The sequence below is a fragment of the Corvus hawaiiensis genome, chromosome 3 (assembly GCF_020740725.1).
Source record: "Corvus hawaiiensis isolate bCorHaw1 chromosome 3, bCorHaw1.pri.cur, whole genome shotgun sequence".
Classification (NCBI taxonomy): domain Eukaryota; kingdom Metazoa; phylum Chordata; class Aves; order Passeriformes; family Corvidae; genus Corvus; species Corvus hawaiiensis.
In genome coordinates this window covers 85,683,643-85,707,212 of record NC_063215.1, presented here as the reverse complement: position 1 = coordinate 85,707,212, position 23,570 = coordinate 85,683,643, and the positions used below count along the sequence as shown (strand labels likewise).

General features: G+C 43.9%; 1 protein-coding gene across 1 annotated transcript; it reads left to right on the top strand.

The window, feature by feature from the left end:
• Positions 1 to 341: 341 nt before the first annotated feature.
• MRPS18A (mitochondrial ribosomal protein S18A) lies at positions 342 to 22,393 on the top strand. Its single transcript, XM_048297928.1, has 6 exons — positions 342 to 461; positions 631 to 662; positions 4,046 to 4,150; positions 12,026 to 12,149; positions 12,899 to 12,965; positions 21,589 to 22,393. The coding sequence occupies exons 1-6, from the start codon at positions 362 to 364 to the stop codon at positions 21,731 to 21,733; spliced, it is 573 nt and encodes a 190-aa protein (XP_048153885.1). The 5' UTR covers positions 342 to 361; the 3' UTR covers positions 21,734 to 22,393.
• The last annotated feature ends 1,177 nt before the right edge of the window (positions 22,394 to 23,570 follow it).

Here is a 23,570-nt window from a genome sequence, read left to right as displayed (position 1 = left end):
TCAGTCGTGGGTTGGACTCAGTGACTTCAGAGGTCTTTTCCAACCTAGCGGTGATGCTGTGATCCCAAGCTGATACCACCGCCAAAAAACCCCGCCCCCCAAGCCCCAAACAAACGAATAAACCAAACAAAAAATCCAAGAAAGCCCGAACTCGGTACCAACCACAATAAACTTTAAAGAAACAAACGAAAACAATGAGGAGGACCACCCCGCGGAGAAGAAGCTGAGCAGGAAAACAAACACCTCCCCTGGGGGTTCTGCCCTCGGGCGCCGGGGCGGGGAGGACGCGCCCCGAAATGGCGGCGGCAGCACCGCCCCCCGCCGGCGGAAGCGGCGTGACGGCAGCGCCGGCCCCGGCAAGATGGCGGCGCCCAGCCTGCTGCGCGGGGGGCTGCGGCGGATCCTCTCCGGGCTCCTGGGGAGCGGCTGGGCCGCGCCGCCGGCCCGAGCCCTCCGCGAGGGTGAGTTCGGAGGGGGCTCCGCACGGCCCCGCGCCCCGTTGCCTCGCCGCTGTCTCGGAGAGATGGTCGCGGTCACTGTAATTCGCCCTCTTCTCCCGCCCCCCAAATGCTGCTTCTTTCAGGCTACATGAGTCTCATTCCGGCTTCCCGTCTCTTTTTTCTTTTGCAGTCGTGGAGGTGACTCAAGGCAATACGACCACAGTAAGTCCCTGCACCCCTTTTCCTTGGTAGCTGCCTTTGACATTGCTTCTCCTTCCTTCAGCTGTTTGTGTGTCCGTGCCCTACTCCACAACAAGTAAAGGAAAAACAGGGACATTTTTCTACTTGAAAGATCTCTCAGGCTGTGAAGGCAGAGCCAAGGCAGGAGTTTGTTGCGAGTGCAGGTAAGTAATGGAGGGTTTGGCTGCTGAAAGACAGGATGATCACCCTGTGCCGCCAGTCAGAGCCACTCATGAGCACCAAACCCCTCGCCGCACCCCGGGTAAAGTCGGAATCCTTGCCCAGAGGCATTCAGCATCCAACACACTGGAGGCCTTTCTTCAGACGGGTTTGTTTCCTAAACTGGTGACATTTGGCTTCGTCTTGAGTGTGGACAGGCACGAGGGAGGTTTGCCGTGGCTTTGTGACTTCATCCTGCACTGGCAGTGCAATGTGGCATTGCAGGACATGTCCCTGCCGGCTACATGCCACACACATCGCTTGCATTTGATCTGAGTTGTGTTTGTTAACCACAGCGTGTGCCATACTGACTTCAGGTGATACAAAGCTTGCATCTTATAACACACGTGGAAAAAAAAAAAAAAAAAAAATTAAGTGGAAGGGGTGTTTTCAAAGGAAGATCTTAAATACTAAGGGAAAACAGCTCCTAAAAATAAAAGGGAAGTTCTAAAGTAACTGATAAAGAAAAGCATCTTCTCAGCTACAGTTTAAGACAGGAAGGAAAAGATTAAAGCAGTAAAATTAGAATTTTGCCTAGTTGGCACCATCTAATCTGATGTACTTTAATCAAGAGAATTGTCATTTTTTAGAAGAAGCACTGAAATTGCTGAAGGCAAAAGGAGATTGCATTATTCTGCTCACATTGCACCTGGCAGTAGCTATATATGCCTTGGCTGGAGAGCGGTAACACAGATATTTTGAAATACATAAATAAGATGAGGAGAGTGGAAGAGGAATTTGGGAGTAGATGGAAGGCAGTACACTTAAATGTTAATCTATATATACATAAATAATAAGAAGGGGGTGGGCTTTTTTTTGCTTGCTAATGAAACAGAAAAAACCTGCTTCTTCATGCCTTCAAAAGTCTAATTATTTTTGTCAGAAATACATTTTGTTGAAAGTTTTATTGTATTTGTGTTAGTGGACATTGTCATATCTGAAACCTGCGTGGAGCAGATTACTTACTCTATTTTATATATCTAAAATATATGGCAGCTAGCAAGATGTCATAAGACTGTCAACAAAAAATAAGTTTAATCTGTGACAGTAGGTATGATGGAAAGTATCTATTTCTTGCCTTCAAGTGCCAGACTACTAATCTGTGCCCAGAAACCTGAAGAGAAGAGCTTGCAAGCGTGACCTGAAGTTTTTTTAACCAAAACAGGAGGGGAGCGTACACACCAACAAAACACACTCAGTGGATTGCTGTATTTTGCACTCAATCGGTTTCAAACGGGATGTAAATTATAATCTCAGAAGTCCAAACCATTAACTGAGGCATGAAGTGAAAAAAGTAAGCATTACATTAGCAGAGCCCTTTATGAAAATAACTCTTCCTGGAGATCTGGATATATTTGCTGTGTAATATCCTAGCGTCTGGAATCCGTCAGTGCCACTAGATGAGGAAAATGTTGTCAAAAATGGTGTAAATTGACCACAGGGTTGATATGTTTCTCAGAGTATGCATTGGTTGCTCCATTTATCCTGCCAATTCTACATCAGTCTTCCCTGAATCCATGTTTCTCTGCTCATCTTTCTATGTCCTCATTTTTAATCAGTATTGAAGAAAGCGTTTGATGTGAACCAGATGAATAAATCCCAGAGAAATACAGATTTCATCAGCATACTGAGAATGTACAGCCCTTACACTCCCTCGTAGTTGTTTAAGAGAAAAATAGCAACTGAGTGGATTAACAGTATAGAAGTCCTCAGCAGTTGGGGAATAATTGCCAAAACCTGTACACTGAAATTTATCTCAAGAAAAATTGATGCTGACATAGCATTCTGAATCTTTATTCATTTCCAAGATGGAATTACAGTCATAGTACAGTCTGAAGACAGACTGGCAAGAATCCAGACTAGATACACTGGCTTCCTTCAAAATAACTTTACTGATTAATAGAAAATTAGATACTGGCCTACATTTTATATTCATAGTTAAGTATTTGTTTTCATAAAACTAGCCATTGTACTTGTGGGGAGAGGAATCTTACTTAAAAATTGACAATTCTGTCTGTTTGAGGTACCAAGATGCTTAAACTGCAAGTAACTTATCTGTTTCCATTTTATCATCAGAAAGGCAGAAATCTGGGGTATGAAATAGTTCTGAGAGTTCAGCTCACATTCATCATGGGATGCCAGCTTCCCTTGCACACTTACAGAAAAGGTCATGCTTTGCTTTTCCCAGATTTTCAGGCACAGAGCCTGATGGTTTCTTAAAAGTAACCTTGCGTTCCACTCAGGGTTTCTTTTCAAACTCTCTGGTGCTTGCGCTCTTTGAGGCTGACAGTTTACATTCAGAATCTGGTTGTAGTCCTAATTTGACCAGAGGAAACTCCAAAATATCTTGGAGAAAAAATGGCTTAGTTTTAGTATCTCTTCTGTTCATTTGGGTGCAATTTGAGATAGCTCTTACTTCTATTAGTAAGTCCCCAAAAAAACCAGACAAGTGCACATGTAGATGGGCTTTGTATTTCTAACATATCTACATTTAGGAAACAAATTTGTTGAGTTCTTCCTTTATACACCTCCTACATCTCTTTGCATGTTTCTTGTGAGAAAACGTGAGTATTAGATGCCACCACTTTATAGTGATGTAGAAAAGATCATTTTTATAATCTCATAAAAGAATTGTTCAGAGAATTAAACTGGATAAAATACTGGTATTGTAAAAGAAATTTAGAAGCCCCACAGACATTTCCTTATGATCCTTAAATTTTAAATTTTGCTCAGAGTTTTCCCTGCTGGTGATTTATAATCCAGCAAGCCCCTGCATGTTTTCAACTGTAACATGCATCTGCTATTCTGTGACATTCTCATATTCCCAGAAAAAAGTTACATTAAGGCTTTTGGCTAAAGGGCCTCTAGAGTTTCAAGGCATGATGGTTCAAAAGAGTACTGCAATGAATGGAATTCAGGCAAATATGAGAATTTGTCCTTCTCCCCGTAGTCTGTGGCATAGACATACCAAAGGGCTTGTTATATCTATATAAAAGTGAATTGAATGATGCAGATACTGTTCCACTTACATCCCCACAGAACTCGTCAACATAGTGTGGACTTGATGAAAAGTATTCCTTGAGTCACAGGTGCAGGTAGAGCTGTAAGCCATGCCTGATCATTGCATCCTTTGAATTGTTTCCTAGATTGAAGGGAGAATTATAGAGGATGCTGAAGCACCACCTCCTCCAAACCCCTCTGGCCAGTGTCCCATCTGTCGCTGGAACCTGAAGCATAAGTACGATTATGTGGTAAGTTTAATGAAGGAGTTCCCCTGTCCTCATTGCTAGACAAGTATTGCTCTCAGATCTAGGTACCCCACAACCTGTCCCTCTTGTCTCTTGCTGGGTGTAGTAAAGGTACTTAACTCCAGCTCTGCTTCTCTTGGGTGCAGCAAGAGCCTCCTACACAGTAATTGTTTGCCGTGGCTGATGGTGTTCCTGGGAAAAAGGATGAGCTTGTATCAAGTAGGAGATTTGGAATTACTCACATGGCCATCTGATCTGAAAAGGCCATATATCTCTTCTGTGCCCAGCTGCCTTTCACCATTGCACTTCCCAGAGAATCAAACTGGAATGCAGCATTTAGTCAGTGCATACAGGCCTAGCTCCAGAGAGGCCAGAAGACTTGACTAGGTCAATTATGTGACTTCGAGCACTATGATTTTTCATTGGTCATTGTCAACTAGGATAATAACTGTTTCATATAGCTTTTAAAACTCTTGAAGAGTATGAAGAAGAGCATACATTTTTACTTACCTTGCAATGGAAAAAACAGGTTTTATTCAAGCATTTTGCAGGAAATGCTAATGAGAAGTTTATTAACTAATGAGGGGATAACTAACACTAAACGTAGAATATGGGAAGGAAATCCTGTAGTGCTTTAAAACAAAAGCACAACAGTCACGAACACTTTAGAATAAGAAGCGTGATATAGCAGATGCAGAATGTAAATTTACAAGAGGTCATTCAAACACAGAGTTTACAAAAGGACTAAGTGCCCCCCCCTTGCAAGCTCAAAACCCAGCACTGGAATTGGAAAAGAAGAAAACCAGACGGGAACATGCTGTTACTAAGATAAGGCAACAGAAAACTCAGAATAAGCTAATGTCAATAGGATTAGAGGGGGAGATACAAATACATTGGAGAAAAAGAAACGTTTGTGAGAAAGTCCATTAATGAGAGGAGAAGGGGACTGAAAGCCACATTGATTGCAAAATGACTGAGCTGCTTACGTGTAGTCCTAGTGCACACACACAAAGGAAAAATTATGTTTTAATATCTGTGTAGTGATGGCAATTTTGCAAACGTAGAACAACAAGGAAAAGCAGGTACAGAAATAACTTAAGCGTTGAATTAAGTACAGACCAGCAAGCCTGGATTGCATGTTGCCTCAAAGTCTTGAACGAATTAGCTAACAAATATATTACTTCACTCACAGGATTTTTTTAAAGCATGAAAAAAAAATCCTAGGGAATCCCCAAATAGTTTGAAAACAGCAAGGGAAATATTAAGTAGATGAGAGAGGAAGGAGAATGATGCTGATGATTACCAATTGGTAAATAAAATGTTGGAAATTCCAAGTAAAAGGGTGTCAGCTAGGAGTAAAAGCAAATAATCTATTGGATAGGACTAATTAAGACTCATGAAGAATACGAGTACGGCACTAGTACCAGACAAAGTACTTGCAATTACTCCACACAGGTGAAACCACAGATGTGAGGTGTAAATGAAATATGTTTAGTGCCTTTCAGAGCCTGTGTTGCAGACATTGAGGCATTTAGAATCTACTGTTGTCAGTGATTCTTACTCAGGCTAGGTGCAGTATTAAACAGTGAAGTAAGTTGGGAGCAGGGGAGTATTTGGTGTTTTCTGGCTTGGTTTCTCAACAGCGTGGGAAATCTGGAAATACAGTGAATTTGCAGATTATAATAAATTAGGTGAAATGACAAATTCCATTAAGGTTTGTCAAGTACTACAAAACTGGATCATGTCTGTTTTGTGTTGCCCATGTTTGAACACAGGGATTCCTTGCAATTCTTCTCCATGGTTGCTGAATTGTGTTGTGATCAAAACCAACAAGTTACTTACTCTGAATAATACTTTTTTAAAGTTCATATCTTTTATGTGACTTTTAAATGCAAGAAGTAAACAGCATCATTAAACTGGGTAATTCTAGAGTTTTACATAACGCATTCCATGAGTCACACATTTACAACCCTAGAGAAACTATAAACTGATGTTCAGGGATGAAATGAGCTATGGCAGTGGATTACCTCTTGGGAATTAATACATAGACTTACATAGACTGAGTTTCTACTGCTGTGTGTGGTAGAAGACTCCACTGAGTATCTGGAGAAATAATAAGGCCATCAAGAACCAAGGAAGTTTTAGACAATGTGATTCTGTAGAGTCCGAGTTCTAGGATTAGAAATTGGTCACAACAGACCCTGTGAAACATGAGTTTTATGTGTGTTTGTAGAGTGAACTAAGTTACGAGTTTTCTTCCACACTTCACTTTCATTCTTAGATCCGGATTTCTACTGTGCAATAAGGAGGCAAGAGAAAACTAAATGTGAAGAGAGATTCTGCAGCCAGTCTTGAGAATCGTTGCTAAGACCACTTCTAAGAAACTCTGGTGCTGAGAGACGATCTAGGAATGTATTCATCTCAGCTGTCACATGCATTTTGAATGCATGTGCATCTATTGTATATATATCCAGTACTCCTTCTGGACAAAAAGCTAAAGAGAGGAGTGTGAACTGGTATTTTGGAATTGTAGGTTTCTTACCTCGCATTTAGAAGCATCCCTCTGTGGGGCTGATGAGAACTAGGAGAAATTTGAGTTCTGGAGTAGACCACTTCTCTGCTTGTGTAAGTCTCTTATGTTTTTGAATGCGTTGTACCAGTCACAGATTTTCAGGATTTTAAGGTGAATAAAAATCTCCCTTTTCTGCACTAAAGCACTCTCTCTATTCTATTCTTTGCTGCAACCATGATGAGCAGCAGAATCTTGAGATGCTTAAGTACTAAAGTGCAGGCATTTAACTCCATGAGCAATTAAACAGTGGGACAATTTTCTCACTGGTGGTTAATTGTCCTAAATGTCTGTAAATTGATAGCAGCTATTTTTGTTAAAGATATAGCCCAGTTCATACAGCATAACCTATAAGCTGTGCTTGGTAAGAGATTGGAATAGATGGTGGTTCCTTTGAGGATTGATGAGATCAGTAGGTTGCACAGAAGGGAAAGTGTGAGTTTTTTTGCTTGGGGCGCTTGTAATTGGACTGAATGAGGCACTATGAAAAGGGAAGTGTTGAATTAGCCCCTGAGGGAATTGAGTAATATGACCTCACAGGACTTTCCTTTTGTCATGTGCAACTAGCACAGTCTAAAGTAGTGGCATAATGAGTTACTCTGGCTGTCAGAGAACTGGGGGACCAGTGTCTCCAAAGTCATTAATCAACTGAACAGGCATTGTGAGCACTAGCAGGTCATGATTCCAACCTGCCTCAGCTGTGGTATAGAGGGCTGCAGTTGTCTTTGCCAGTTCAATTCTGATCCTCTCCTGTGGCTCAGGATAACAGAGCTTAAGAAATAAATTCCCACAGTTTGTGGTCTGCGTGTATGTGTCTCGTGAAACTGAGATCTCAGTTGCTTTTTTTTTCATATCCATTGGAGACGGAAAAATTATTTTGGTCATTGTAAAGATGCAACTGGATTGAAACCTGCAATTCTGTTACAAAATGCGTGGAGAATGGTATACAGCTCCCAGGAGTACGGGAGAAAGGAAGAACTAGACTCTTGTATAACTGGAAATAATGACTGGCAGGCTTGTCTGATACAGCCCAGTAGTTTTGTAATTTGACTACACGGATAGAGCTGTTCCTGCGGTAAATCGAAGTTTTAATGAATCACGTGTCAGTCAAGGAGCCTGCTTTTCAAAGTGTCTGCAGACATTAAAATGCAGGTGCCTCTGCATTTTGGTTACCATCTATTCACAAGAATGTGTGGTATATAGTGCTCCGTTCAGCAAGTTTGTCCAGCCCTTTTACAAGTGAAGGCTATACTTGTTTTTCGTTTCCCCCCTCATCCACTTCAAACATCCTTAGTTTGAGTAGGCAGTAAATATGTCATCTTGCTTTGGCAACAATTAGGGGAAACCGAACTGCAAGCTTTGCCTATTAGCCCTAGATCAATTCAGTCCAAGTTGTTTTCATCAAATGCTGCAGATTACAGGGGTGGGAATCTGAGTCCAGCCTCATGGGAGCTGTCCAGTGATTAAAGCAAATCCGTGGTTACAGGCTTGGCTGTCCACTAGCACAAAATGTGAATTTCATGGAACATGACGGCACCATGAGCACTTGCCAGACATATTTTTTAATTTGACCGCTCCACGTACTTGTTCACTTCCCTCCACAGCTGCCCCATAAAGTTGGCTGTACCTGTCTGCCTTCTCCCAGTGGTAAGATACATCTGTGTGAATACTCTGGGAGAGGCACCTGGCCTGTTAACTGTGGGGAATCTTCAGAAATTGACAAACCTTTGGTCAAGTGTGCAGCATTTTAAGCCAAGCAGTGTGAGTGTAATTTGGAGCTGTAGCAGCTGGAACATGACTGATGATTTCAGTCAAGAAATGAATGCCACACCAGGGTGTTGGTCAGTTGGTGACACTGTTGGTCAGAGATAATAACAGAGAACAGATTTTCTTGATTTTTTTTTTTTTTCCTACAGGGAGAAAAAAAATATTATCTCCATTTGCTTCCCACCACCCCCCTTTATATGGAAACACTTGATAACAAGCATGTGACTCCATGAGGTGTGGTGGTAATACGAGCAATCACTTGGACCACACACACACCCTTAACAGGAGTGTGTGGCCTACTTAGGCTTTCATGGCTGCAAAGACTGAAACTGCTTCAAATTTGCCATCAGCTCTGTTTTTCCTCTTCTCCACAGAGTAATACAGCAGGCTACTAGCAAAGTCTTGAAAGTTTTTCTCTTTCTAGGCACTTGGAGCTGAGCAGCCCTTTTTCACTTAGGGAAGTGGTATGTGCTAAATGGCAAATTGAGCTGTTGGTGATTTGAAGATCCAGACAGCTAAAGAAGAGGAAAAAGGGGGATGGAGTCTTGTGCTGGTTTCCTGAATCCAATCCAGTGTATTTCAGGAGTGGTCAGAAGTCAGTGCCCTTGGTGTTCGGCTGGCCTCCATCCACTTTCTACCAGTGCAGCTGGCACCATCTGGTCCCTTGGTTACTGTTCTCCTTGGCAGGGCCATGTTTTAGCTGGGCTGAGGGACACTCTGCTTCCGTTTCAACCATCAATGGCCTCCCAGGAGCTTGCTGCTAGTTGCTCAGCTGGGCTTTTCTTGTTCTTTGGATACAGCATCGCACTGTAGGGTGCCTGATAAATCATTTGTGTCAGTGATTCATTAAAGTCAGTGTCTAAATGTCAGTGGGCCTACATGATGTGCCATCTAAAGACAAGTGGATGTAGAAAGCAAGCCAAATATGGGAAGAGGGAAACAGTGTCTCATGATGATATTAGTGAGGGTGGTATTGATTGGGGGTGGGAGTGGGGGGTGGGAAGGACAAAAACAAACCACAAAACCCCAAACAAAGACCCTCAAACTCTCAAGTGTTTTGTCTATAACACTTGGAACTTTGTCCCAGGTGACTGGAATCCTTTTCTAAAAAGGATAGAAAGGAAAACCCTGAGAACTACTGACCTATCAGCCTTACCTCTGTGGCTAGGAAGATCACGGAACATCTTCCTATAAGCTGTGCATGTATGTACATGGATGACAGACAGATGATTCGAGACAACCAACAAGGCTTCACCAAGGGCAAGTCCTGCCTGACCAACCTGGTGGCCTTCTGTGATGGAGTGACTCCATCAGTGGACAAGGGGAGGGCTTCAGATGTCATTTATCTGGATTTCTTTAAAGCCTTTGACATGGTCTCCACAATATCTTTCTCTCTAAATTGGAGAGAGATAGCACTCTCTCAATGGCTGCTAACCTATGACAGACTTAGATGGATAAGGAGTTGGTTGGATAGTCACATCCAGAGGATAGTGGTCAACTGCTCAGTCTGATAGACATCCATGACAAGTGGGGTACCTCAGGGGTCCTTACGGGGAGCCATTCTATTTAGTACCTTCATTAATGACATAGACAGAGGGATTGAGTGCACCTTCATCAAGTTTGCAGATGACACAGCTGAGGGGTGGGATGCCATCCAGAGGAACCTGAACAAGTTCAAGAAGTGGGCCTGTGGGAATTTCATGCAATTTAACAAGACCATGTGCAAAGTGCTGCACCTGGTTCAGCACAACCCCCGACAGAAAGATAGGCTGGGGATGAACAGATCAAGAGCAGCCCTGGAAAGAAGGACTTGGGGGTGCTGGTGGATGAGAGGCTGGACATGAGCCAGCAATGTGCCCTCACAGCCCAGAGACCCAATTGTATCCTGAGCTGCATCAAACAGAGGGTGGCCAGCAGGGCAAGGGAGGGGATGAACTCAATGATCTTTAAGGTCCCTTCCAACCCAAACTATTCTACGATTCTATGACAGCATCTGTCAGAATCCATCATTACCAGAAGGGCATCCTAAATTCCAGCAGCCCCCTTGACAAGTGAGCTGGTCTTGTGCAGTGGGGGTGGGTGAATAATTCCTAGTTAGATAGCTTTCTGAATACTCATTTTATATTCACTTGTGATTATTTGCTTCTGCAATGGCAGTAAATGAAGGTGGGAATGTTCCAGGGAGCTCTCTGTAAAAGAGCAAAGATTGGGGGTAGGAGCAGGTCTGTGAATCTGTGAACAGGCAGTCAGGGTCACCCAACATGAAAAGCAACAAGTGCTCTTTGTTCTTGCCTGTTGCCCTGGCCGGGGGGTGTGAAGTTCTGCCATGCCTCATTTGAACTCGCTCTGTCCGGGCACTCACTGGCAGGCCCTGCGTGGTCCTGCTGCCTCAACTAGGAACATACTTACAAGAGCCATGGAGAAGTAGACTCTCAGCCAGCAACAAGTCTGTCAAAAGAAGGGATAAAAACAAGCACAAAGTTTCCAGAGGCCCTTTGGGCCAACTTATGCTGATGTCAGGATGTCAAGGATGCCTGCCTATATTGGCCTAAGGGGTATCTTTGCACTGGTGCTGTGTGTGGAAATAGAGAGCATGGATCTGAATCCTGGGCTGTTGTACTGTGTACAGTTAATGGGACACTCATGCAACAGCTGTTGCTGCTGTGTTTAAAAATTTGTCATTCCAGCCCTGTGATACTATCTTATCCTAGAGATCCCTTTAATTTTGTTATTATTAAGAGGGCTGGTTTACATTTCTAGAGCTTTTAATTGTAAAGGTCAACAGCAGTGTAGTCTAAATGGTTCTTGAATCACAGATGAACCCTCAGCATGCTTCAAGTGCTCCTTGCATCCACCATGACTGTCACAGCCCCACCTAATGCACACACAGTTGAAGGACTGAGTGCAGCAATTTATCCTATTAGTCCTTACTCATCAGCACAGGCTCTTTTCTTACATAAAGCTTCCTCATGCAAGATCTTGGACCATTTCCCTGCTCTCCACCTCTCCAGAGAGACATGAGGGAAGCTCCACCATGGGAAACCGGATAAAAGTTGGAGTAGATAGCAGAGAACAGTCCTGCTGTGAGGGAACAAGGAGGGGGTCAGAGGTGATCTAACATATCTGTGAACTTTAGGACAGCAGCTGTGATGGCATTTCAAGTTGTATAAACAATATCCATCTGTAGGTCTTGTGTAACTCTCCCTGAGTACCTAGGACACATTATCTTTGCAAGAATCTTGGAGCAAGTAGTGAAAGAGTGAAGGAGCAGGGACTGCAGCTGACATCATATGTTTACACTAGTGAAGTCAGGGAAAGACTCAAACCATCTGAGTGACCTTACTGAGCTAAACTGGCAGGCAGTGACAGCAAGCAAAAGCCACTTGTTGTCAAGCTTCAGACAAAATGCGTAGGAAGGAATCATTGTTTTGTTTTACATTGTTTGGAGTTCTGTACACAATGCAAGGCTCAGCACAACACCTGCAGTCACAGCAGTTAAGGTAGGTGGGACACTGAGGGTTTTGCCCTTCTCTCTTCCTCAGGATGTCTTGCTGCTGAGTCAGTTTATCCGTTCAGATGGAGGGATGCTGCCACGAAGGATCACAGGCCTCTGCTTGGAGGAGCACAAGAAGGTTGCTGCCTGTGTGCAGATGGCTCACCGTGCAGGTACATAGCTCTGCCAGAGACAACCCCTGACTGTGGGTTACCTATTGAACCCCTTGAGGGGGGTCTCCTGCCCAGTTGGTATAGCTTAGTGACATGTCATTGTCCACTCACCCAGCAAACTTGTTACGGTCCAAGTGCTGGGACAGGGTGAAGGAACAGAGACTACTTGTTCTGCTTTGTCTGTGTCCTGACTCCTGCCTTGACAGCAGACATTTATCCTTGCAGATAAGACTAGCATTGCAGAAAGATCTGGGAAGTGGTTCAGTCTCCAGTAACTAATGATTAAACACCTGCTTCTGAAATTATTTGATTTAACTAAGCTTGACCTACCCCATTAGTAACATGCAATCCTACCATCTGCTGTGTGACGACTTTTTTACTTTTTCCTGGGAGTGGGACCCAGGTTGACGCAGTCAAGAGTATTGTGCTGATCTTTATGCCTGGTACCTGAGTTGTATCCAAGTTAAATGGACTGAGAATTGTAATAGTCAGATTTTCCATCCTGGAGATGGAATCTGATTGGACACCAGTGCCCAGTATCCTCTGAAAAAGCCTCTGTGATGAGCCCAAGTGACAGTGTCTTTGGTGTATATTTCCTCCCTATACCCAGTTCAACTTCCCAGCTTCTCTGGCTGGGGTGCAGGTTCAGTAGTGACCTGGGTTGCCTGGTTTATGAGGTGTAATGTGACTTCTGAATGCAACAGAAGCAGAGACACTGCAAGATATTCTCAAATCTTTTTCTGTTTCAGGTTTGTTGCCAAACCACAGGCCTCCACTTCCTGAAGGGCATATTTCCAAGAAACCCAAGCTGAACAGGTGAATAGTTTTGTGTTTCCACATTTCTCTTTTTGAGGAATAAATTGGAAGGGGAAAAGCAGTTCCTTACAACTGGGTGAGAAATGCCTCAGGCAGCAGGGTTCATAAAGAGTACTCAGCATTTTGGAGAAGATGTGTCACGATATTCTCTTGGCAGTCTTTTAAGGACAAGTCATATCTCATATAAACAGTTTATTAACACAAGATTAAAATGCCACACATGTTAGAGTCTGCCTACCCTTCCTTAGCTGTGCTCACCTCCTCAACACTAACGATCAGTAAGGCACTCACAGGAGGATGCCACAGATGGAGTCACAGCACCACAGAATAGCTGAGGTTGGAAGAGGCCTCTGAAGATTGTCTAGTTCAAGCTCCCCACTTAAGCAGAGTCACCTAGAGCAGCTTACTCAGAACTATGTCCAACCAGGTTTTCAGTATATCCAAGGATAGACCTTCCTCCGTTCCTCCTGAGAGCAGCTTATTCCAGAGAACCAGCCTCATACAAGACCGTGTTCTTACATTCGGACAGAATTTCTTTTTTCAATTTGTGCCCATTGCTTCTTGTCCTGTCAGTGAGCACCAGTGACTGGGGTGAGCCCACCCCCGTCTTCTTTTCACCCTCCCTTCAGGTACCTAGGAACATTGGTAAGACCCCACTGAACCTTCTTTTCTCCAGACTGAGTAGTCCCTTCCCTCTTAGCCTTTTTAGCCCCCAACAGCAGGAGGGTGCTCAGGCGGTGGTACCAGCAGTCAGTGGGACTCTGAGCAGCCAGCAGGGGCCCATCACAGGCCTGTTACCCTCTGCCCCATCCCTGTTTCCTCCAGTCAGCGCTTCGCCCTCCACCTGTCCTTCCTATGCAAGAGTCTCTTTCCCCTCCCCAGCCTGAATGGCCCCTGGCCTTTGGTGGGCAAAGAGAAAGCCTGCAGCCTCTTCCTGCTCTGTGCTGGGCACTTGGAGGTGCTAATCCCCTGTTTATAAGCTCACACTCTGTTTCCATGGGGATGTCAGAGCGGTGTATGAACCTCGCATTAGCAAACCATGAGGTTACCAGAGGCCATGGGGCTGTCGCTGGGAGAGCTTAGACTGCAGGGCGGAGGATGACTGGAGACTCCTGCATTTCAGGTCTGACTACAGTGGAGATTTGAGAGAGGCTTTTGGAAATGCTGGCTGGTAGCATAATGGGTATCAGTGAGGATCAAATTAGAGGATTCTATGTTTGATGCAGCCCTGTAGCCGTCAGATACTCCAACTGTGATAACTTCTTCCTTGTGTCTCACTGGTCCTGGGGATTCCTTAGTATCTGTACCTTATCTGGCAGCTGTGGGGTGGAGCACATTATCTTGTTAGCATTCACATTGCAACCCTGCATAGCAGGTTGAGACTGGAAATGGTAAATGCAGTATCTTGCAGGAATCACACCAGGACTCCAGATCTGATGCCCTGACTCTGACAAATTGTTCTATAGACTTTTAGTGAGATCAAAGAATGAATACCTCCGGATACATTCTACATGCAAGTAGGCGTGCTACACCTCGAACTTAATTAAATTGGTGATTATTGCAGTGTTAGCCCCTCCCTACACCACCCTTATTTTTCTCTTCCCAGAGAGGGAATGTAGCAGGGACGATGGAAGCAATTTAGAAAAAGAGAGCTAGAGTTTGCTGGGCATATGGAGCAGCACTGAAGTAGGCAGACGTTGGGGTCTGGGTGGAGGCAAGAGAATAGGATAAAGAAATGGGATTGAAAGTTTTGGTGGTGGGGGTGACACTAAACAAATGAGTCCCAAGAGCTAGAATAAAGTGCAGAAGCACTTCAGGAGTGCTCTCCTGGTCCCTCATAATATTGTCTTCTCAGCCTGCTGGAAGGGGAAAGCTCTGTGTGTTGGAGCCTTGCAAAATCTTGGCCATTCTGTAAGAGTTTTGACTGTGCGAGCCCCCACCTGTACTTCCCTGGCTCTCTGGAGCAGTTGCTGGCACAGCATAAGGCAGGAGTTACAAATTGCTTCCTTCCTCTAGCCTGAAGTGCACCCACATGCTGAATGACTTACTTTGGGAATGAAGCCAGAGCTCTTATCAGAAGTTTCCCACATGAATGACTTGTCCAAGCTTACCTTGTCTTTGCCTCTGTACTTGCTTCCAAAGCTTCCTGTAAGTCTGTAGTAACTTGGGAAGCACTCAACCTGTGGTGCTGCCAAATGCAAGCGAGCTGACAGAGGAGAAAAGGGGCAGAAGTGGGCTTGGACTTCAGAGTGGAACAAGCTGCCTTGTTCAATGCCATCAGAACATGTCTGGGTCATCCTCTAAACGTGTAATATCAGGGCTACTCACCTGACTTAGCTTGTTCCTTCCTTGTGTTTATGTCTCCTGGATTTTTAAGTGCTAGTTCAAGAAGGGATCAACAGGATCTAAAGAGGGCCTATTATAGCAGGCAGTAAATGACACAGTTAAGTGACATATTTTCCAAATCTTCAAGCTTCATCTCTTTTTGAGATCACTGTATTGGCTATTCTACTCTTCTTTACCACTCTGCTTAGATGAGAGGTAGCAGTGCCTTTCTTCACTGCTGCTATAGCCCTGGGAATGTCAACAGGGAGAAACTGAGATGCCTCACAATATGCTTGGGCCCCTTGTTAAAGCTTTTCCAAGACAGAAACACAGGTAATGTAAGCAATCTGTAGTCTGTCTCTTTACTCTGAATGGAGAAAGTTTTCACTTTTGTAAAGGAAGGGCTTCTGAGAAGTCACTGTCTGCTCCAGATATTACCTCACACACTTCTGTGGGAATTCCTAGCATCTGGGAACTGCCTGCCATCTTACGCTGAGCTGAAGAATGTTTTGCTCATAGTAGAGTGCTTGACATAAGACTACAGCATCAGCTGCTAGAATGACAGGACCATGATGAAAGCCTAAGGTAGCCTTAGGGACTGATTCCACTCATACCACCTGAAGACTGAAGGAGATTTATCATGGTAAGTGTAATGTGAAGTGGGAGTCAGAGCCCAGTGCCGCTGCCATGATACAGACCTGAGCATTGACTTACTGCATGTAGACTGAGAGCAGCAACCCCTGCCTAGCTGAAGGCTGGCAGATTACTTCACTTGGATGAGCAATCCTTTTCATTTTTTTCCTGTCTGGCAAAGTTCTGGTTGGTGCTCCCTTCTTCCAAGGCTGTGTCAGTGTATTTGAGAGCAGCTTCATTTGTTGCTGAAAGAGGGACAAATGAGCCTGATGAAAAACTGATGTGTCCCTTAGACAGTATGCAGGCCAGCAACAAGGGAGGAACTCTATGGCTCCTGGGCAAAGGTGCTAAGGAAGTGTACAAAGGACTGAGGGGCTGCATTAATGTATACTTTTGAAAGCACCAAAAAAAGCTGCTCCTCAGCTATTTCTTTACTGCAGTTGTGGATGTCTTGGCCAGAATGTTTGGCCCATGTCACTGTCACCCTGATTAAAGTGAGCCTACTTCAAATCCAAAGAGTCTGGCATGCACTGGCTAGCACCTAGCTGGGATTAAAAGGTATCATGCCACCATATGGAACTATCAGCAAACTGTCTTGCTTTAACAAGGGTCAGGGGTGCTACCATGCTATTGATTTAGTGTTGTGAAGTGTGGGTTTATCATCCAGAACCCTTTTGCCTCTCAAGAAGGTGATCTTCTGGTGCTTATTCAATGATGTTTTCCAAAAAGCAGAATTCCTGCTCTGTTTTCTGAACTGGTTTTACTATCTCAATTGTTTGAACTTTGGATGTTCCCTTCTGCGTGCCGCAGATTTCTCTGCAAAGAGGGATAAGGATTTCCCTGCTTTGCACTGGGTCATTCGGTAGCTGGTGTTCCTCTACCCACTTCATCTCCTTATCCTGTTTCCACTACTGGAATTGAAGAAGAGCAGAATGCTTTGAGAACATCTGACCTGCACATCTTGCCTTGTACTTGGTTATACAACTGTCTAGTGTAGTATGGAACATTCATTCATGATGCAGTGTAACACAGAGGAGGAGATTGGGAACTGCAGAAGAAGGCATAACATGGAAGTGAAATGCTAAGCTTTGTGGTGCTGAGGGTGGTAGGAGAATAAGAATACCTTGTGGTCAGAATTCAACTGGGAAACATTCCACATCTCCCTCTTCTACCCCCTGCAGTTGGGACACTGTCCAGGTGACACTTGCCATGATATTTCTCATTTCTTGGGCTTTAGTTCTTTGCCTTTTTGCTTTCTGCCTGATTTGTTTTTGACAGCAATAGCTCATGAGTATTACCACTTAACTGCTTTACTAGCTATGGTTCTTTTGAAGAAATGGCCATTAGAGTAACCCACATCATCCATGAACTCTTGAGTCTCCTGTCCTCACCTTCTCTTACGTATCATTTGTCTGCAGAAGTTGGACATTGAAAACAAATGAAGTTTACTCTGTCAATGCGGAATTACTCCCTACAGTTCATTTTCCTCATGTTTGGCCCAGTCTGGGGCTTTCACTCTTTCCAGGGGATCATTCCACAAGCAAATTTGTCTTGCAGCCAAGGATTGTTCCCTCATCCTCAGCCTGTATTCTCCCTTTAAAAACTTCCTGCTGTTATTTCTGCATTTGTTTGTGCTCCAGCCTGGCATGTTCCAGTTAAGTGCTGCAGCAACAAAGTATTTTCGCTAGCCCATGAGGCTGAGGAAGTTCTAAGCAATTTCACCAGCATTGTGTAGGGTGACAGACTGTTCCCATACTCCAGAGTCATGTGTGTGCAGGCCACCACACACCAGAACCATTTGGGATACAGTCAAGCTCAGCTGTAGGTCAAACTTCTTCCTTTCAGTAATGGAAACCTGAATAGCTGAGCAGTTTTCTTTTCAGCATGGAGGTTTTTGCATGGAAAATGTGGACTAACAGTCTATCCAGAACAGTCCCTGAATTCAAGCCAGCATTTAGGTGCTCTCTTAAGGTGAATACAGCACTCATGTTCTTCTGGCAGGTCAAAGTATTGGTTAAAACACAACACTGTGAAGTTGTTCCCTTTCCAGAAGGACTAGGGGATATCACAGGTTCCCTCACTCTGGGGTCTGTCAGCAAGAGGTGCTGTAAGATTATGGAGTACTTGATTTTGAGCACTCAGCTGCCACTCCATTTTCATCTTCCTATGGGAAGAGCATAACTTGGCACAGATAGTATCCAAGTCAATCCTTCCTCCATCACCTGAACCAGAGGAGTTGCTCTGTGTTAAGCAAGAGGCAGGCTCCCTACAAATTCCTCATGAATTACAAAGTTCTCAGGCTCTGCGGACACCTCTCGTCCCTAGGAGCAGAATCTGGTTTCCCTACTATCAGCATTTCACTCCAGCAGCATGTGGTTCCTCTCATCTGCATGGAAACTGTTGTGCATAGCATGTGTATTCAAAAGCAAAGAGCCAGAGCGGCTGCAGGTGAGCAAAGCCAAGAGGTGTCATGGGAAGGGATGTGGCAGGGAGGAGGCAGTCTTGCCAGCACTTTGATCGAGTGCTTCCTGCAGTCTCCAGCCCTCTGCCTTCTGCTCTTAATCCAAACAAAAGCCATATTGAAAAAATTCAGTGAGGGTTCGGAAGTTCAGACTTGAACTGTACCAACATGGCCTTTGCTTGAGCTGTGTACAGGACTGTGGTTTTCACATTTCCCTTACCCTGCACATGGAAACCTTGGTGCCTACGCTAGGTCTAAAGTGGCAGCCTCCTAGTGGGAAGGCCTGCCCACTGAATAGAATCCATGAAAACAGACTTCAACATGCTACAGAGATTTTAAGCTCTTACAATGAGTGCAGGTGAACTAACCATAGTTGTTTCCATCCTGCTTATATCTTGCCTTTTCCCATCAGGGAAATCCCACCAGGGTTCCTATCACACTTTATCCAAACTATTCATCTGTGCACTTGGAGTCTAGGAATTCTTGTTCTTGCTCAGGTCCCTACCATACTCAAGGGGGCAAGCAGAGCCCCAAGGTGAGTCACAGTTCCCAAGACTGGCAGTTCTCTCCCCCTTTGCCTAGAATGGGAGCTCTGCACACTGAGGTGACAGGTTGGGAGACTGCAGACCAGCCGCATTTGGCATCCACCTGAAGGGTCTGTCTTGACAACCTTCAGCTACTTGAGTAAATTCAGTCTGCCAGTGTGTGTGATTATAAAAACTCTCCAATACAAACCTTGTTGGATACAATGAAAAGTTGGGAGACTTGGCTAGAAAAGGGTGTACAGTATCTTACATGAGTGGCAGAGTTTGCAGAAAAGTCCCGTGTGCTGGACTTTGAAGCTGTCCTATGTGAGTTTTGTGGATTGTTTTTACTCACAGATAAAACCCCAAATCTGTGAATCAGTAGGAAATGGAGTTAGTCAAAGAGGAGAAGGAACTTTGTAGACTGACTGCTCCCAGGCATCAGGCTTTTGCACTGCTGAATCAAGGTTAAAAAAAAAAAAAAAAAAAAAAGGCAGCAAACAAAATAGGACAAGTTTGAGTTTGGGACAAAGCAAGTATTAAAAGCCCAAAAAGCAAATGTGCTCCAGGAAGGGAAAGCGTCCAAATGTCTGTTTCAGCTAACAATGAAAAGCCCCAGCCTGCAGTCCCCAAAGGAAGCCAAAAGCCTGGACCAGAGGGCTGGATTAGACCTGCTCAAAAGAGAAATAACAAAAGCTTTAAAATCAGGCCATTACTAAATCCTCCTTCCTATGCAGAATTGGGGTGTGCACTTCCAGCCCCCACACAGAAACAGAGGGATTTCTTAAAAAGCCACTGTCTGTCTAAACCTGCATACAGCATTGATGTGTATCTCACATTCACACATTCACTTCTCTCCCAGTGAGATCATTTATTATCACAGGAGCACTTTCCCGTAATCGTGTGGACACGTGACCAGAATTGCACTTGGCACACTGATGCATTAAAACAATTTGGGATTTTTTTTTCCTCCTTTGCTCTAAGTGTAGTCTTGCAATACCAAAATTTGTGCCATGGCACTCCCCTTGGAGCAAAGGGAGTATGAAATGGAGGACCTAGCCCATGTGCCCATCTAATACGCCTACAGCTTCTCCCAAAGGAGCTGCCTTGCCATGGTCCTTTGCCAGATTCCAAACTGGGGACCTGCGTTTGGTCTCTCTGAACTCCCCTTGCATGTGAAATTGGAGACAGGAAAGTCTCTCCTACTTCCTGTCCTGATGCTGTTATGTAAGGGATTCCACTAATGCACAGGCATAGCATTACAGGTCAGAAGGGATGAGTTTAATGCATGTATAGGAGAGCAAGTGCCTGGATCTTGTTCTGTGTCATCACCCAGACCTTTCCTGCTGTTGCATCTTGGTCTTTTAACTGTCATAAACTTACTCCTCAAAGCAAAAGCAAATCACTTTGAAAGTGGCTTGATTTCAGAGGCGGAAAGCTCCACATGTGACTCATTTTTCATTTTCTGTTGTTGCGGAGTACTGAGGAAGAAAAGTGCTAAATGGGCTGCTGTTATGCAGTCTGTAGCTGCCTGGCATAGCAAGCTTTCTTTGTAGTTCTCAGGAATGTGCCAAATGCCTTCAGACAAATGTATTACATGGTCTCTATCCAAAGTTCTTAATATCTCAAATTTGCACGATGCAAATAAAAGGTAACAAAGCTTATTGTGGGGAGGATGACTGATTGAGGTTACATTAACACCATGGGATTACTCAACAGAGGCATGCAAACACTGCTGGACAAAGTTTATCAGTCTGTTCCAAATTCTCATTTGTTGGAGCATTGTTTGTGCAGATTATGCTAAAGTTTTAGTTTGGATCTTTATTGTCTGAAAAGACTCCTCTTTCTCTAAGGACCTCTATTCCCCTCTTTATTGGTAGCAAAAGATTTAAAGCCTAACAAAACTGCAGGCCACCCAGCCACAGGGTAAGATTTCCAGTAACTGATTCTGGATCTGAAATCCCCTGCCTGTTTGCAAAGCCAAGTCTAAAACTTCAAATGGTCAAAAGCAGAGGATATTTGCCAGGCACTGCTCTTCACAGAGATTTGTAGTTGTGATGATAATTCCATTTTAATACCTCTTACACTGTAGGTGCTGACTTCCTGCACTAGCAAGCTGCAGTAGTATTGTACAGAGAAGACTAGAGCAAATTTGGACATATAAAAATACTAGACTAGGCTAGAAACCCATTCCATGCAGAAGTAATAACTGATTATCCCCCCAAAGTAAATTAATTCATTTTCAGAAGCTTTCTCGCAGAATTTAGCCTTTGTAATTAGTTTACCTTATTGAGACCAGCTGTTGAAATAACACTTCCCCTGGAGGCTGGATGCATTCAGTCTTGGATTTAGTTCCAATTAAGGGATTTGGCACTCCAGTTTAGCTGCAGGTGAACAACTTGCCAACAGCCTGGATACTGCACCTGACTTGTTTTGTGAAACTGGAAGTCAAGCAGGTGCCAGTGGGTTCAGTAGAGAGATGAGCTTAGAAATTCCAAAACAAACAAAAACTCCTTTCCAGTGGTCCCTTCTGAATTGAGGGAGCTTGGGCTCATGGTTATTCCTTTTATAAAAAGGCATGTTAGGGAGGCAAAGGCTATAGTGCCTTGCTTCTGCTTCAGTTGGAACATTTTCTCAGTGATCAGTCTCAGAATGAAATGTGTTTGTGTTCTTTTGACAGGTACCTGACCCGCTGGCCCATCAGATCTGCAAAGCCCATTTGGAAGAGGGGCCCTAAGTGGTGCAAAAAGCCCTTTCCAGTCGGACACCCTTTGCTGAAGGATAATGTCAAATATACACAAAAGCCTCTCTGTTTAAACCACTAGTGGCCAGAAGTGGCATAGTCAGTAAGCACACGTTTTCCACTGTTCTGCTGGGGTTTTTTCCAAGTTTGTCAATATCTCCAATTTTCTTATTCCAGAATTGTCCTTAGTACTCTACGTTGTGTCCAGCTGTGATCTCTTCCTCTAGGAGAATACAAGAGCTATCAAAACAAAGTTCAGTGTGCAGGATGATTTGAGGAAAGCAAGGGGCAAAGACTTCTACCTCAAAGCCAGAAAGGATCTGAAGGCTTTTGTTTCTTTATGTTCCACAAATGGGTTTGGGAAAGGATGTTTCCTTCTTTTCCCAGCAGTGAGTGGTGTTTCCCCATTCACATGTGTTTCAAGTCAGATTTGTCTCGTTTGGGCTTTTGTACCTGTGACACGGATGGAAGAAAAATTTCTCTGCAGCACTGTATTTTCTTGGCAGCAACAGAAATTGTTAATGACTACTGAAATTAATTTTTTTATTATTATCATTTGTACTAGCCATAATTTGCATCAGAACACCTGTGGCAGTGGCAAACAGGTGTGTGTCTTACACGTCCCCTTAAGAATTCCTGGCTCGTGCTTCACTCCTGAATCTGGTAAATACACAGTGGTGACATCCTTGATGACCTGGCCTGTTTTTTTTTCCCCTGGCAAATAAATTTTCCATAAATCTTCCATGTCAGTGATATGGTTGCTTCCTGGGATAATTTGGAGCTGGTTATCCATCCTGTAACTAAAAGGTGGCACCATTTCTCTCCCTGTGTAGTACACATACGGATCTTCCACCAACTGACCGCTGCTAATTCTGGGCCTGGTTTGAAAGGCTCATTAAATTTATCATGGTCATTATTGTTTTGGCTCCATTTCTTTGGTATTTGTCTGGGGGCTACAAATTGATACGGAATTTTTATGTCCTACTGTGACACTTAACCTTGGATTGCTTTTATCAGAATAGTCTGCTAATACCTAACAGCATGGACAGGAACAAAAGGTAAGGATGAATCTGTATTATCCAGGAAATCAAATTAGATTCAAATGGTTCTTTTTAGCCTTATTTTGTGAAATGAAAGCCCTAGATTCAGCCCCTTGAGCTGGCCAAGACCTTTTGCTTTGGGAGACAGAGCCAAGACTTCATTAACCATACTGAGATAAAATCTCTGGCTGACTGTCTCTGTTTTATAAAGCTTTGAAAGCTACAGCCCTTCAGAAAGGAAAATGTTTTTCTTTATTCTCATACATACAGAAGTTACTATGTCTTCTATCCCAGGTAGCTCTGCTCAGTGAGCTTTGCTAAGGGAAAAGTCACTGGATTAAACCATTGCCTTGACATGGACCTAAATAAGCACATTTTTCAAGACCAGGTGATGCCCACAGCTATTTTTTTCCTACAGTTGAGTGACATGAGCTGGAAAGACCCCTCTAATTTTGGACATCTAACATCTCTTCAATACTCTCTTCAATATGCCTTTCTAGAGTTCAGGGTTTAGTACAGATCTCTTACAGTATATATCAGCTTTCCACTCCGACTCTGCTTTTGTCATTCATGGGTGACAGCAGGTATTCATTCATGTCTCCAAATTAGTTCTTGTGTAAGCAAGGTGCTTTTGTAATCAGACAGATGGCCTAGGTTTGATTTCTGACCTAGAGCTTGCCTCTCAGGGAAGAAAATGCCATTTGTTACTATCTAAAGGATCTGCAGTGACACATTACAGGGAGAGCTCGGTGCTAATAATGCCAAGGTTGTGTTCAGTCTCCATATGGGCCATTCACTTACAAGCTGGACTCGATAGTCCTTGTGGGTCCCTTCCAACTCAGAATATTCTGTGATTCTCTGAATTCAATCTGGAGTTGA